Source organism: Harpia harpyja, chromosome 15, assembly GCF_026419915.1.
Source record: "Harpia harpyja isolate bHarHar1 chromosome 15, bHarHar1 primary haplotype, whole genome shotgun sequence".
Taxonomy (NCBI): Eukaryota; Metazoa; Chordata; class Aves; order Accipitriformes; family Accipitridae; genus Harpia; species Harpia harpyja.
Genome location: NC_068954.1, coordinates 27,999,930 through 28,015,838, shown reverse-complemented (window position 1 = coordinate 28,015,838; position 15,909 = coordinate 27,999,930). Strand labels below are relative to the sequence as shown.

Sequence of the window (15,909 nt, the reverse complement as noted above, 5' to 3'; positions counted from 1 at the left end):
ATAGAATTCCAGTTAGCTGAAAGTGGTCATTTTGTCTTTAGTTACTCTCACTTGGCATTTATCATCTTCCCTTAACATGGAATACGATTTCACATAAGGGTTTTTTTATAGAAAAAAAAACCCCACAACTGATACAAATGCAACTTGTCAGTTCTTTTGTCCTTGATCTTTTCTTTGGTTCAAGAGCATAAGTGACTTATAAAGTTGAAAAGTTTCTTTTTGGTTCATGGAAAAAACAAGCAGAAAGAATTGTTAATAGAGAGGTGATAGCTTTCTCAGGAACAGCTGGTAAATATTGTTAAATTAGTTATTAAGTATCAAAAATACATAGTTCTTACCTATTTCTAGGAAGATAGAAAGGCACAAATACTACTAATAATCTGTAGAGATATATTTGGAATGCATTTATTCCTAGCTAATATTTAGAAATGGTTAAAAACTAGGAATAGCTGTAGATATACCAGATGTGTTCAGCTAAATTGACCTGTAATATGCAGCAGTAAGCCAGGATTGTTGGGAGCACTGAGCTTGTAACCAGTGTTTCAGAATTGGCTCTTGGTTTTTTGCTGCCTCAATTTTTTTATTCCACTTCAGAGGCACGTGCTTTTCTGAAAAAGTGAATTACCAACTCTTAAGAAAATATAATAAAAATCTAAGGTATGTACGAAAGAGGATGTGCAAGATCAGAGACTTTCTAAATTACTGATTACATTACAAAATACAGATTGTCAGCTGTAAAGTAAGAGTATGTGTTTATTCTGGCCTATCTTCAATTAGATTTGATTTGACATTTTTATGATAGTCAGTGTGCCACTGATTCTAACAGGAGTTTTGAAATAACAGGTAGTGTTTTAGGGACGTTTTCTGTTTGGAAGAAAGTGGTATCATGCTGACTTAAACAGATGTAAACAGTTTAAAGGAAATACATACTAAATCACACTCCATTAAAACTCAGTTAAATAGTTTAATATAATTATTGTTTAGAAACCTCAGTGCCCATGTGTCTTAATTTAAATATGTACTTACATTGAAAAATTAAATTTGCAGTATTTTTAAGCAAGTTGTTAACTGCTGTGAAATTTGTGGAGGAAGAACAACATTGGCAGTGTACTTGTGGTAGGCTATATTTACTTTAATACGTTTTCGATTAGACAGTTAATATAGCATGTAAACTTGCAATTGTTCATTCGAATGCTGGACACTTGTCTAACATTTTACATAATGTCTGCTTTATCAAGATTTTAAGTCTTTTTTTATAAGAGTACATAATGTAATAATTTAATATTATTATACAATGATTTATTTAACCATATATTATTGTTATTTGATGTGTTGTTGTTAAACCAGAAGCTATATCTGTGTGAAATGAAATCAGTCTTGGTCCATTGCACTGCAAAGTCCTTCATCATCTTTTTTGATGAGAGAGAGAGAGATTTTCAGGCGTAAAAGCCATTTGTTTGTACAAACACAGCAATGTCATTTACAAAGACTACTTCCCCCCCCCCCCCCCCGCCCCCGTTATGCTTTTCTGTTAATTAAGGGGGGCCATGTCAGGACCCGACTCAGTCCCATGTGGAAGCGTGTTTTAAATAAGTGAGTCCTCTGGGCCTTGGCTGAAAGTCACTTTTCTAAGCTGACTAGAATACAGGTTTTTTACTGTGAGTAAAGGGAGCAAATGTCACATCCGCACCTGTATGTTAAGCATGCTACAAATGCAGATACAAATTGAGGCTGTGAAAGAGTGTGGTCATAGCATAAACATCTCCTTTGGAAAGAAACATGTTAGTGTTGTGCGTGTATGTAGCTGTCCGTCCATCAGTGGCACACCATATTCTGTAACAGCCTTCTAGTCCCTTATGTTACAGTAGAAAATTTTTGAAGCGTTGCTGTCAAATTTAACCCCAGTGCCCTGAGAGGAGTCAGCAATGAGCATCTGTATTTTTGAAAATGCTTTGGAGGCTGATTCTACGTCATTGCTGTATTATTCATTCTAGATCCCATCAGTAAAATGTCAGAGAATACTTCAGTGGACCTGGCCCCTGGGGATAAAGTCTCTGGGTTTCATTAATGCAATTCCTTTTCAAATAAGCAAGGGAAAATCAAGGATAACACCTGATAATGTTTGGCAAGTCACTCCGTAATTCCTTCTCAGCATTAGAAACCATACACATCTACCCCTGCAGATGTGTGTTGGTTTAGTAGGTTTTGCCTATCAGTAACAAAACTGAAGTGGAAGCTTAAAAAGATGTTTTCCAAACAAAGTATGGTAGCGATTAGACTTGCTTGCATTGTAATAGTGTATGTTTCTACCTAGTTTCAGGTGTAGTTAGATGCTTCTTGGCTGTTATATTCAAAGCTACACAGAGATACCTACAGAACAGGAGCATGAGAGGAGGATAAAGCTCTGTTTTTATAACAGTAACTTTGTGGACAGTTTTCTAGACAGACTGGCTCTTACAATTTCTTTCACCTTTATCTGCCAGAAGGTTTAAATCTGCTGCAAAGTTCCAGTTCCCAGTACACAGCACCACTGCCCTGAGCAAGCTGTTATGCTTGTATGATAGTAGTGAAGCAGCAGGTTATTTATAGCTGAGAAATCAGTGAAAAATCACATCAGCTGCTATGAAAACTCCACATACAAATAAAAATTTGACCCCCAACAAGTTGTCAGAGCAATCTCTGATCCTTCACTTTAATCTTCCCTTCTGTGGATCATTGGATATGTAATAAAAACATATGAAATGCAAACCAAATCTGCTAACTAAATCCCTGCTATTTGTTGTGCTGCTTGCTCTTGGATTTGGAGTGTAGCTAATAGTTTCAAAGGCTGCTGCATATTTTTCTACTCTATCTTCCTCGAGTTACTAAATGAAACAGGAAGTTAAAATGCATGCGAGAATTTTCTGTTGCTCATAAACACTATGTCATCTCTGTGAAAGGCCATCAGCATTACAGCCCAATGCTGAAGCAGTGATGTTTATTTAAGAGGATTGGTGGCCAGAAATAAGCCACAGTGTCTAATCAGACACAGGCCCTGCCTGGGCACTGTGCCACAACGTTTATTGCGTGTGCATTTCTCATAAGCAAAATGGCTACGTACTGAGGAGGATGGACGTGAAGTCTGGAAGAAATTACGGTGCAAACAGCACTTCTTAACTTTCTGAGGAGGATTTAAGTGTATGTAAATATACTGGAATGAATGAGACTGTGCGACTGTGAGTTACCGAAAGCCAAATGGGGAATGTCTGTGGATGTGTGAGGGCTGAAAAGGAAGAACAGTGTTTAGATCCTGCCAAAGCTCCCTTAAGTGCGGCTAAACATTCCCCTGGAAGAAAATATTTCAGACGAAAAAGGAGAAAGAAATCAACTGAGGAGGGACCAGATTCAGTACAGGTTAAAGAAAATGAAGAAAAAAGCCAGTATGAAGTGGGGATTTCAGAAAACATTCATCCCAAGGGTGTGGGATTGGCTGCTTCCTTCCCTCAGAGAGTGACAGTGGCTGGTAATGCTCTGCCCGTGAGTACAGACCTTTCAGCTGATCTTGTTAAAGCAAAAGTTTTACTGGGTGAAACAAAGAGTGATTCTCTTTGTGGGGACAGTTTTCATGGTGATAAACAGAGGCTCGTGAAGTCTGATGAAAGAGAGACATGGTTAAAGGAACAAGACAACAGGAATTCAGAGAAACGCTGTACATGGAAGGGGAAATACTTGGAGGATGGCAACAGGAGAGAATTAGCATTTGTGAAGAAACCCAGTGGTTTTTGTTATGGAAAAGCAGTCAGCTTGGATTCTGCTATCCACATTTTAGGTGCACAACGTGAAGAAACTGGGTTAAACATAACTTCTTGCAGAATCATTGAAGATGTCCCACAAAGCTATAAATCTGAAAAGTTGCATCACTTTCTTTCTGAAAGCAAAAGTGATCCACTGCTTGAACAAAAGAGGTTTTATTCTTCTGATGCTGTGCTTTCCCAATTGCCAACAGAAAAGGCATTATTTAGCATTCCACCAAACAGGAGCAAGGTAATTATTTTGTCGCAGTATATTATCTTTCAAAGTTAGCTCAGAATAAGTATTGGAACAGTATTTTTTCTGTTACAAAGTATCTTCACTTTGCTGTATACAAGCCTTTTACCCATGCTATGATACTACAGGTAGTCATAGGACAGAACATACTATATTTTTCATAGGTTAAGTAATACCTCTATACTTCAGGAGTATTGTTACATCCTTGTGCTGTTTTGCTGTCTATAGTTTGATTTGTTTCCTAATTTGGGAAAGAGATTTTCATGTTAAAAAGCTTCTAGAAGGTGGAGTGAATTTTAGAGAGTTGTTTAAGTTCACATTCAGTATCTGCAGTAATTTTTCTTATCAACTCTTGATGGTCTTTTAATTCCTTTGGGTCTTGTATCAAGGAAAGGAGTATTTCTTTTCAGTTATGGCCAATAGGAACTGAAGTATGATAGAAATATGTAGGCAGCTTGAAATAGAAAAAGTGAACATAAATCATGTTAATATTGCTCTACACTTCCTTTAAAAGATCTTTCCTCCCAAATTGTCTAGATGACCTATTAATATTAATTATTGAAATTCCATCTTCCTGTGAGGGTGGGATTATTTTCCTTTTACAATATTAAGTAAGTATGAGCTTAGTTGCAGAATATCTGAAGGAAAGCAAATTTTTGTCTGTTGGTATCCATGCTTACCAATTCAATCCATATTACCAGTTCTGCCCCACTCATCTGCAGCGCAACTGAAATCTTGTAAGTGTGGGTCAAATGCCGATACCAGGATCTGGTCCAAAACTGATTCCCCTTGCTCAACCAAGACATCTGAGCTTTGAGTTGAGTAAACAGAGGGAATGGACATATGCCAAAGGTACTCCTTCCAGCAGAGAGCTAACTACACTTCTGTTGTTTACATAATTTACTGTTGTAAAAAGAATCAAATAATACTTTTTCCAAGCTTAGTTTTTAAATACAGATAACACACCCAATTACGACACACAGTACACATTAGTACAAATAGCCTTCTAATACACATGGAGATCTTTGCCCTCTTAATCTTAGCTGGAATTCAGGAACAGCTTAGGGATGTTCTTTGATTTGAACAAAACATCATTACTGAGCAAAAGAGTATGAGGCCTTGTCTGTTCAGCCAAGCATGGCTGCTTTTTCGTTTATAATCAGAGTAATACAACTTCTAATATTGCTGCAGTTATAACTCCAACCAGGCATATACCTCTTGTTACCACAGGGGAGGGGGGGCGGGGGAAGAGACTTCTGTTGAGCACCTACATCAACACTGAGAATTGTGCCGCTGATACCGACAAAACACTGCATAACAATGCAAATATGAAAACTACTGACAGACCAGGCTAAATGCCTGAGTTGCTGAAATGTCTGGTTTTCAGTTTGGTTCCCTTTCTCAACCCAAGGTTCTGAGTACAAGTAATTTTAAGAGCACCTAGCTTTGACCTGTAAACAAATCCAGGAAGAAAATTAGATTTCAGACTAGTTATTTTACAAAATCATGAGTACTTTCCTTTTGATTGCTTTTGAGAACTGAACAAGCTTTTGAATGTCTTATATTTCAGTATAAAACAGTAAAGCTGTTATTTATAGAAATCCACAAAGTTCCTGTTATCAGCTTGATAACCTGATAACAAGGTTTGCATTACTAGTCTCAGTTTTTACCATTTTCTTGGTCATAATTACATAGATCAATAGCCTCCACTCACCTTGTCAACTTACCCTAATGTACCCTCAGCTTACACAGTGCATCAGATGTGGCTGATACTTGAAAGTGTATTGGCTTTTCAAACTGGGAGACAAACACCAGAGGAAGCTCATTGGTACAGCTGGCTAATTTGCGCTTTAACAGAGATACGACATTTTACCCTCTTAAACAGCGTAGTCCTCACTACTGGAATATATCCTTTGAGTTTCTTCCTGTGGCAATCTTCATATGCATATAAAACAATTATGATTTTGTGTTCAAATAAGTACTACTACATTACGTCTGTTTTCCTATTTGCAGAATTCAGGTTAAGTGGGGTGTTCTGAAGCTTCGTTCCTGACTGCTCACTAATAGCTTTGAGGGAACAGTTTTTTACTCTCTGCTGGGGCCTAATTTCTACATCCCTTGTTCCTGATACAGGACTTCCTCAAGCAAGATATGCTCTGATGCTGTTCTAACTCAGGGCTGTCCTAGAGCAGATGGCAGTTTGCATTAAGGTCAAGAAATTTTGAATCAAGACTGAAACAGGCTTCCTGCAGCAACTTCCCCTTCTCAGTAATGTTTTAGCACAATGCAGGTAGAGTAGAAAATTAAGGCTGTATACTTTTGGATTCTCTGCAGGGGATACTGCCACTGTGATATTTGATGTCTCCTGTGTTGAAACAAGCCATGGTTTTCATTCAGTATCAGTAAAAGATAGCTACCAGCTGGTGTTGCCAGCAGTTTTTGGTGGTTGTCAGCTTCTGTCAAAACCAATGACTTGTGTATCACGTTATCAGTCATTATCATTATTTTTCCAATCTAATTTGTGGTAGTTTCAGTTCTGGTTTATGGATGTAAACATTTTTTTAGAGAAAAAAAAAAGTCTAATATATAAACAGAATCACTCATCGACTTCCAGTACTCAACTGTTGTCTTGGCTGCAAGTTCCTCAGCTGTTTTTTTGCCATGCATCTACATAGTGTTTGATACAGTGGATTTCTTATCTCCTATACAGCACTAATAATAATCTACAAGAAAAAAAAAATGTATTTGAGTCAGGTTAAAGGCAATATACTTGCTTTTAAATTAAAAAATGTAGATTACTTGTAATCAGCATATTCAGTAGAAAACTTCTGGCTAAATAGTCATCTGTTTATTATTGCAGTTATCATTGCAAATAGTTGTAAGATAACAAGACACCTTCCAACTGTGTCCACCATCTCATAATACTGTATTATATATTCATGTAGTACAGTTAAAGGAGGGAGAAATGCCAGTTGGTCTTCTGGAACGTGATTTGCAAAGGTGCAAAAGTCAGGAGTTTTGCTTTATTGGCATATTGTTGTTTGCTTCCTTGTAATACTCACAAGAAGCAGGTGCAGTCCACCTTAAATGCTGGTGACTGAAGGAGATCTATAATCATTGATGGAACTACTGGAGCTGGAAAGGTTTTGGATAGGTCATCTAGGTCGTCTCTGTACCTGAAGGCAAGGTAACTTAATGAAAACCATTCTTGACTGGTACTTGTTCTTCTGTGTCTGCCTTATTGGTGGTTTCACATGCTTCCTGAGTAATTCTTCTATTGCTTATCTGTCTTTTGTATTAAAAAGTGGTTTTAGCTGAAAACACGTAAGGTCATTTTAAACTCATTACTTCTTTTGCCATTCCCAGAAGAGTTAATTTATTACCTTTTTTGCAACAGCATTTTACATATTTGAAGACTATTATCACATCTCCCCTTGGTTTTCCTTACTTTAGACTAAATAAACCCAATTTTTCAATCTTTCCTAACAGGTCATGTATTTTTAGATCTTTGTCATTCTTGTTTTTCTCTTACGATCTGCTTCAGCTGATCCAGTATTTTTTGAAGGGTGTTGCCCAAAGCTGGATTTGCAGCTCCACAGAGCCTTGCGAAGCTGAATAGGAGCATTTGAATTTATGGCCAAATGGAAACTCGCAAAGTCCAACTGTAACGTCAGGGGAGATGACTTCTTGTGATCACATGCAAGTTCAAATTCCATTCATATAACTATACTTCCCTCAACATGCTGTCAACAATCCTTTTCAAACACAACACATAACTAACTGCTTAGCTTAGGTGGAAAGTAGCATTTCAAAATCTCTCCATATTAATGTATTCTTTTTTCTCTTATTTCTTTGTGTTCTTCAGACTTTTCTGGTTTAGGGCTAGCTAACATTAGAATACATTTCATTATACATCATACATTTCTAGCCCATTATATACTTTTGTGCAGTTAAGTACATTATGTCAAGTCTAGACTTGCTTCAAAACCTTTGGGATAAGAGGGAATCAGAGGGAGGACTCCTTACTATCTATATCAGTCTTGCTCTTCTTCTGTTTGCACTGTAAAAAATGAGCCACAGAAATCCAGCACCACCGTTGATCTCTTTTGGATGGTGTTCTCTGGTCTGCTCTGTTCTTTGGACTCAAAACTGCATCACTGAAATCAGTGCAAGCAAAGAGCTTGAGGCTTTTTGGTATATGGATTTTGTATACTGTGTGATGCAGAGGGAACTTACAGGCAGAGAAAAAACACTTACAGTGGCAGAGGTGAACTAGTTCTCCCAGTTACAGACAAGAAATAGAGTATTTAGCGCCAATTAAGACACTGATCCTGAAATACAAGGGCTGTGCAGAGAATTACCTCTGTCACTTTTTCTTGCATAACTTGTAATTCACAGGCTTTGAGATAATTTGGAGAACTGCATCTCTAGCAAAGAACTGTTCAAACTCATGCAAACTCAGTAATTTGTTCCATGCTTAAGGAATAATTGTCCTCTAGTAACAGTTTATAGCAGGTAAATGATAGGCTTGTGGGATATAAGAATGAAAGGTTCACACAAACTGTTTTCTTTGAAGGATAAAATTTGAACAGTAAAAGATTTGATTGCCCCTTAACTTCTTTTCTGGTCTAGCATTCCTAATTTAGTAGTCCTTCTTTTTCTTTCCTGTGGCAAATGATGTTATAAATGTTGATGATAATGCATAGTTGGTAGATGAGTATCTATACTGTCCTTACGGGGTTATCAAAGGAAAGATGTGCTCTCTCTTCTCTCTGACACCTTGTTTTGTGGGGTTGTATTTTACTTTTTCAGTAGTTCCAAGTTAATAGGGCATCTTGCAAAGTAGACCTCATATTTGTAAGTGTAATAAAATATAGCTCTTTGACCCACAGTTTCCCTCGATGTATTTTTATACTTTTTAAATATGAATTCAGTGTTTATGAAAAAGTCTGAAATCTTAGCCTTGGAATCTGAAAGAGAGCAGAAGTGCTCAGGCTGTTTCAGGTCTCAGGCTAATATTAGTGTTCCTTAACCTGTACTGAAACGGGCTACTTCCATGAGGGAAAAGCAGTCTCAGTTTTTAAACCCAGTCTAGTCTATTGCTTTTTCTTCAGATGGCCAACAAGGGTGCCGAATGGTGCTTGGAAGATTTTGGATTGAAAACCTGTTGATCTTAGGGTAATGAGCTAAATTCATGTTTTAGCCATCCAAAATTCAGATTGCAAGCTTGCCTAGTGGTCACTTCCAGAATAAGAAATGTTCTCCTGTTTGTGACCATAGCTACAAATGTTGTTTCAATGTAACAACAGATACAAGTGGGACCTTCAGAAGTTGCCTGATGTCTGAAATCACTTGTTGCCAGAGGATTCTAATGTGCACTCAAATATGCTACATTTGCACTCTCTGCAGTCTGAAATGTACATAGCCATCGCAGGTCAATTATACGTGAAGGAGGCTAAAGGTTTGAATTTACCAGTAAGGAATGGTGATTAGCAAATCACATTGTTAGTTCAGTTAGAATACATTAAAGAGTGTGATACTTAAGGGTTACACATGGAGGACTTTCTGAAAATGACAAGGAAAAAATTATAGGTTTTTGTTGTTGTTGGGGGTTTTTTGCTAGACATCTGGCACTTCAGATGACATCACCTCTTTCAGAAGCATTGTCTGGATAAGTGGTAAATGGTTGACTTCATTTATATTGTGGTCTGGTTGTGATGAATAGAAACTAAAGCTACTGAAAAAATATTTAGTTTGCTTTCTTGCTTTGAAATACCAAAGAATAAAGGTAACCAACAGAAAGGAAATCTTAAACTGCAGATGAGTTACCTAGATTTTTACAGGAAAATTTTCAGAGAGATTTTCAGTGGGTCTTTTACCACGTTGGATTCCCTGTTGTCTTCACTTATAAGACTCATACTGTCTGTATTTTGTGTGATTTCATGTAGTAAATACTCTGTGCAGGATTTTGATACCTAGAAATTCATAAACAATCACAGCTGCATGTGTTTCTCTTCAGTGTTTTAAACAAAAAAGGGATTATTCTTTTTTCCTCTTTGATTTTTCTTAAAAATGTGCAGTGTTGTAGCTGGAGACAATAGGATGCAAAAAATGCCATCAGATCTTCAGAGGTATTTATGGGCTAGTTGAACAGTTAAAACTACTTTGCTTTCTAGCATGGTGCTTGTATCTTTCCCTTACCTACAGCCAGCAGATATGATGGCCTGTGATAAGTATCTGAAGAACTGCTTTCACAACTTGGTGTTTTGTGGATACTTGCATAGAAAATAATGTAAATTAATTTGTTCCCAGCATTAAATTTACTTCCTGTTTACTGTATGGCTGTAAATGCTCATCGTCCCCTGGAAGCATGAAAGGTGGTTAAACAGAAATCTTAGAGAGCACTGCAGCAGCTACATTGCCCTGACATCTCCAAGGCTCTTCCTTTAGTCCCCTGCTTCTACTGCTTTCCACCACCTCCTGTTAGGCATTGACATAGCAGCATCAGTAGGAAAGCTACATCTCTTTGTTCCTGGTACTGTGTTTTGCGTGGCTTTAATGTTAGAAAAACCTGTAATTTCCAGCCTAGCCTGTGTGAATTCCGCTAGGAAGAGCCCAGACAGAAGACGCCTTTGCGTGCAGAGATTTCAAGGCCAGGAGACATCGTTGTGACCGTCCCATCTGACCTCATGAATATAGCTCCCTGGTTTACGCTAGAATAGGATTGCTGGAATTTGTCACAGCTCCAGAGTTAAGCCTCTTCTACAGCTAACTTGAGCACCTACCTTGCCCCCAAAGTTGTCTGTGGGCAAACCTCCCCTGAGGCCTGGCCTCAGGCTGGCTCCAGAGCTGAAGGAGACTTGTCTCTCCCCGCGGTGCTGGGTGCAGACTTGGGCAGCGCACCCTCTTCCAGGTGGGCTCATGGGGGTGCTTTGGTGTCCACCCACAAGTCTTGGTGGTGTCTCAAGGCCTCTTGCCTCTGCCCAAGCACCTCGGCCTGCTTTTTGTAATGTCTGAGCTGCAGTCCATGTGTCCTTATGTAGTGCCTCATGGTACCTCGATCCTTGATGTTCTTGATAATAACATATTCTATTATCTATTGTTGTTTGGATAAGTGGTAAAAGGTGGCCACTTAGAAGAAAGACAACATGTGGTAGCACTTTCTTTATCAAGGCATGTCTTCTTTTTGTTGAATCTTGCAGTTCAGATTTACATTGAGTACAATTTCTATAACATGAGGTGCAAACAATAGATGTTCAAATTAGGGAAATGGTAGTTTCCTGCATTCACTGACATGAAATTGATAATGCTTAGATAATACAAAAACAAACCTTCTGTATCAGGCAAAATTTTTATTTATAATCTTTTAGTCTTTCAGTCATTCCTAAAATGCTTCTCAGAAAAATTTTATCCTAAAACAATTATTACCAGTTTTCACTGTAAATGGCTCTTTTGTTACTGAATTCCAGAACAGCATATATTATAAATTAACCTGTTTTGAGAGAAACATGGTAGCTAAATAAAGTATGAATATTATAAATATAGGTATTATATAGGTGTGACTATATACATATGAAACATACTGCATTTTATATATAATTATATAACATTTATGTAGAATAGGTATAATACATAAAAATAATTATTCACATTATCAGCATAAAATAGACATAGTTAAGTATTTTTAATTATGTAATAGTATTATATTGTCCCCAGAAATTAAGAGACTGAGAACTGGCTAACTGAAGAAAATTGTGAAGCTGTGGATTTTGTATTTCATATTGAAGACACTAAGAGTGCATAAGGTTGAGACATGAAAGAGTATTAATACAGTACATAAATAATTGTCATATTCATGTATGCAAATATCAAACAGAAAATTCTTCAGTAATGCAGAGTGGGTTTCTGCAATATTTTAAACATTATTATGGGTTAGATGTAATTGTAATATTTTCATTAACTGTATTTTAGATATCTGATATCCATGTTACTGGAGAGTCAGAGGACATGTCTGCTAAAGAGAGACTGCTCCTATGGTCGCAGCAGACAACCGAGGGTTATGCTGGAATACGTTGTGAAAATTTCACTACCTGCTGGCGTGATGGAAGATTATTTAATGCCATCATTCATAAATACAGGTAAGTAGTCCATTTGTTCTCTTGGAAAATGTTAATTACAGCATTTTAATGTGCATAGGGAGATGGCTCTGTGGTTTATGCCTGTAATAGCAGTGCAGCAGTGGAGATGACAGTGTCTCTTCCTGGGCAATTCCCTGATCTTTGCAGCCAAAGCATTCTTCATTAGCCCTTGCATATCCCTCCTTCCTCAGAAGGACATCTCCATGAATCCTGCACCTCCAAGCTGCTGAGGAGAATGTCACGGGGTTCAGTCTTCTCCACAGTCCCTTTTTGTCATACTGACATTTAAGTATAGGCAGGGTAGTGGCAGAACTGATGACCAAAGTCCAAAACTGCACCGCTGGTGAAAGCCATTGCCTGTTGCGTGACCTGAGATATGCCTGAGATCCCCATATTCTTCCCTGTATAACTTTACCATGGCCCTGGAGCCTCAAGCTTCTTCGCTTGGAGACCAGATCTACTCTGAAATGTGTCTCCTGTAAAATGGCAGGGTATTCTCATGGAAAATGGGGCCAGCTGGCTTGAATGTTCACAGTCCTAGAAGACAATTGTGCTACTGTATGCTTTTGTGACCACACTCTTACAAAGTTAAACAGGCATTTGTAGAACTACTGGTGGCTGCGGCTAGAGGCTAAAGGATACAGTATGTTAACCTGAAAATACAGTTGAAGGTGTCTACTGACAAGAGAGGATTTCTAATTCTGGATTCTAAGTGAGAAGAGATCTGTCTTGATAAAGCTGACTTTGGCATCAAAGCTCATCATAGGAACAAGATTTAAGGTCACTGCTGTGTTCAGTGTTCCCTCTTGGTTGGTGGCATCTCTTTGGTACATTTTTTGGTCCCTGAATTGAAGAAGGAGTTTTGTGTCTTAGAGGACTATATGGGAGAGTATTCTGGCCACTGGGCTAATTAGTGTGTACTGACTTGTCCCTCACTGTGCAAGGCTTGCAACTTTCTGGGCTTTATTATAGCATGTGTAGTTTGTGCTGTATGCCCTGGGGCACATCATAAGGAAGTTTGAGGGTACATGACTTCCTTGGTATAATATCAGTGGAGTGTCCCAAGTAGAGAGAGACAAATTTGGTATGTTTTAATGCAGCTCCAGGGAACAGACCCTGAGCAGATTATTCCGTTCTTGTATTTCCTCTTGTGGGACCATTTGGCTCACCACAGAAAGAAGCCTAGGCAGAGCCAATATGCATACGGTACGGGGACTAGGACACTGAAGTAAAACAGGAGATGAGTCATGCAGATGCAGCCTTTTCCTCACACGCTGTGTAGAGAGGCTGTAAGCACAACATATAGTGCTCTGAGTCCTAGAGAAGTTAGCTGTGACAGTGCATAACTTCATGGTAAGATAAAGCTGCATCTGAATCAATGAGGTCTTTTTCTCACTATGCTTCTGTTCTGGGTAGCCAGTCAGGGAGGAGGTGCATGCCAGCAAGAAAGACTTCTTTTAGTAACATTGGCAAGACAAAGGGAATTAGCTGGCAAAAGACTAGGCTGTTTTACTTCAGGACAGAGCAGCCAAAAGAATGAACATAGCACAGGCAAGTATTTGAAAAAATAAATAATTTGAAAGATACAGGGAAGGGGGAAGGCAAAAAAGGAAGGAGCTTAATGAGATGGAATAATGGAAAATATTTCCCAGAGCTTCTTCGGAGCCTTATTACCACTTACATAGAGCAGTGTAGCCTATACAGATCAGTTAATAAATAATGAAAAACTTGAATTCCATCCTCTAGCTGTGAGAATGTTAATGTCTTGGGACATGACTGAGTACCTGCAGTTGATTTGCTAGAGCAGTGTTTCTGGTAGTGCTCTGAGTTTCATTCACAGCGTTTCAGCAGGGAAGCACAGGCACCTTGGACACGAGTGCATTGCACAAAGCAGATGATTCAGTGGCTGAGGAGCAGAGTCCCCATTTTGAGTGCTTCTGTGCCAGTTTCCATTTAGCTTATCCTCTTCTTGTAAACATAACTTCATCTAAGGATCCTGTGTCCTTCCCAGGAATGTTTACTGTCCTTATCTGATGTCTTTTTGCTGTGAGAGGTTACAGATTCTCAGACACCGTCTTGCTGATTAAATCAGTGAGATTCTTCCACTGGCTTCAGTGAGCTTCTATTTTTCTTTCCTTTGTCATTTTGTACCATTGAAAGAGAGATAGTAATTTCCAGCAATTGCTCACAAGATAGGAATGGTCTCCCCAAACAGTCGTCTGATATTTTTAAGTACAGTGTTTTACTCCAGAGAGCTCTTTTAAAGCTCGGTTTGTGTTCTGAGCAGCATGTAGGTTAAACAGTAACAAAATGTGCACATTTCTGGCAGTGATTCTCCATATGCTCTGTCTGTTTTAGTAGCTCCCCGTTTGTGGATCACCGGTGGTCTCATGAGCTAGGCTGAGAACCCTGCAGATGCTGCTGGCTGCTGTGCTCCACCAGGGTGGATGGCCAGATGTGCCTGCTTGGGGGGTGGGATGGGACTGTGGCGCTGCCACCATGGAGCACCCCCATGGGTGCACGTCTGTCAGTCATGGTGCGGTGTGGCAGCCCCTCCTGTGCCAGGTATGCTGTGCTCACTGGAGATTACCTCTGCTTACAGAAGCACCATGCACCCTGGGCCAGGAGGAGTATCTGCTCTCTGTGAGTGGGGATGGGGCTTTGCAGCAGGGATGCGACTTCCAGTCCCAGAAGTGATTTAAATGGGCCCAGACCTAATTTTAAGGGGATGACGTTTAGTGCTATGACAGTAATAACCAGAAGGCTCAGAAATACCCAGGCATGTTAATGGTATCTAGAATTGCAGTTGCACTGAGCGACAGTAAGCTGTACATTGGATGGAGAGCACATGCTTACCCATGTCAGGGCACAGAGGCGGGGGCTCCCCATGGAGGCTCTGTCAGGGCAGGGCCTGGCAGCCAGGGCCCGTCCCACCACCCCAGCCAGGAGCAGGGTGGCTGGCGGGCACTGGGGCAGCCCCAGCCCCAGGTATCAGGCACCTCCCTGGGCACGGGCTGAGGCTGGGCCTGGGATGTGGGCCCACAGGTAGGCTGCACCACTGCAGGGGCCATAGTTCAGCTGGGGGCCAGAGGCAAGAGCACCAGCAGCTCCTGGAGGACAGGAGCCACACTGTCCCTGAGCTAAACCTGAGCAGAGACAGGCAAACCCCATGCTCACAGCCCTTACACCATGGCTGAGAGGCCTTTTCTGGATGTGCCATCAAGAACACAAGCCATACAGGTCCAGCATGATCCCTACAGTTCGTCAGCTGTGAGACAGGGAGTTGTCACTGTCCAGTTCTAGGTGACAGGACTGGAGTGGCAGGCTATAATTACATCCTTTCCAGGCATAAGCAATTTTTTAAATTACAAGTACACACCAGCTTCGAGACTTCAGGAAATTGCTGAAGCTGTGGAGGGCTGGGCGAGGAGCTGGGCTGTGAATCAGTCACCAGCGGGCAGGGAGCCTCTCCCTTCAGCAGGGCTGACAGCCCACCTGCTTTTACAGCAGGTGAGGATTGTTTCATCTGGGCTGCTGGTAGTGGTCTCCATTTTTTTTTCTGTCCTGGCAGAGGATCCCAGCACCTTTTGGTGCAAGCCAGCTAAGATTTATGATGCAGAAATGCAGGAATCCTGCATGAATTTGCCGTGGCTCACTGCTCCCCCCAAGGTGCGTGGGAGAAGCAGGATAAGGCCGACCCGTGCCTGGCATGACTAACTCTAGTACCTGCTGCAGCATCTTGGCA

General features: G+C 40.0%; 1 protein-coding gene across 13 annotated transcripts in view; it reads left to right on the top strand.

The window, feature by feature from the left end:
- Positions 1–15,909, top strand: part of DST (dystonin) — a 316,607-nt gene that overhangs the window by 134,772 nt on the left and 165,926 nt on the right. For 12 of the 13 annotated variants that reach the window (XM_052809218.1, XM_052809204.1, XM_052809202.1 and 9 more), the window contains one exon: positions 11,998–12,164. In XM_052809218.1, the coding sequence (XP_052665178.1) occupies positions 11,998–12,164 (167 nt within the window). Of the gene's footprint in view, positions 1–3,092; positions 4,024–11,997; positions 12,165–15,909 lie in introns of those variants that run through there. The other variant, XM_052809209.1, reaches the window with a different exon arrangement.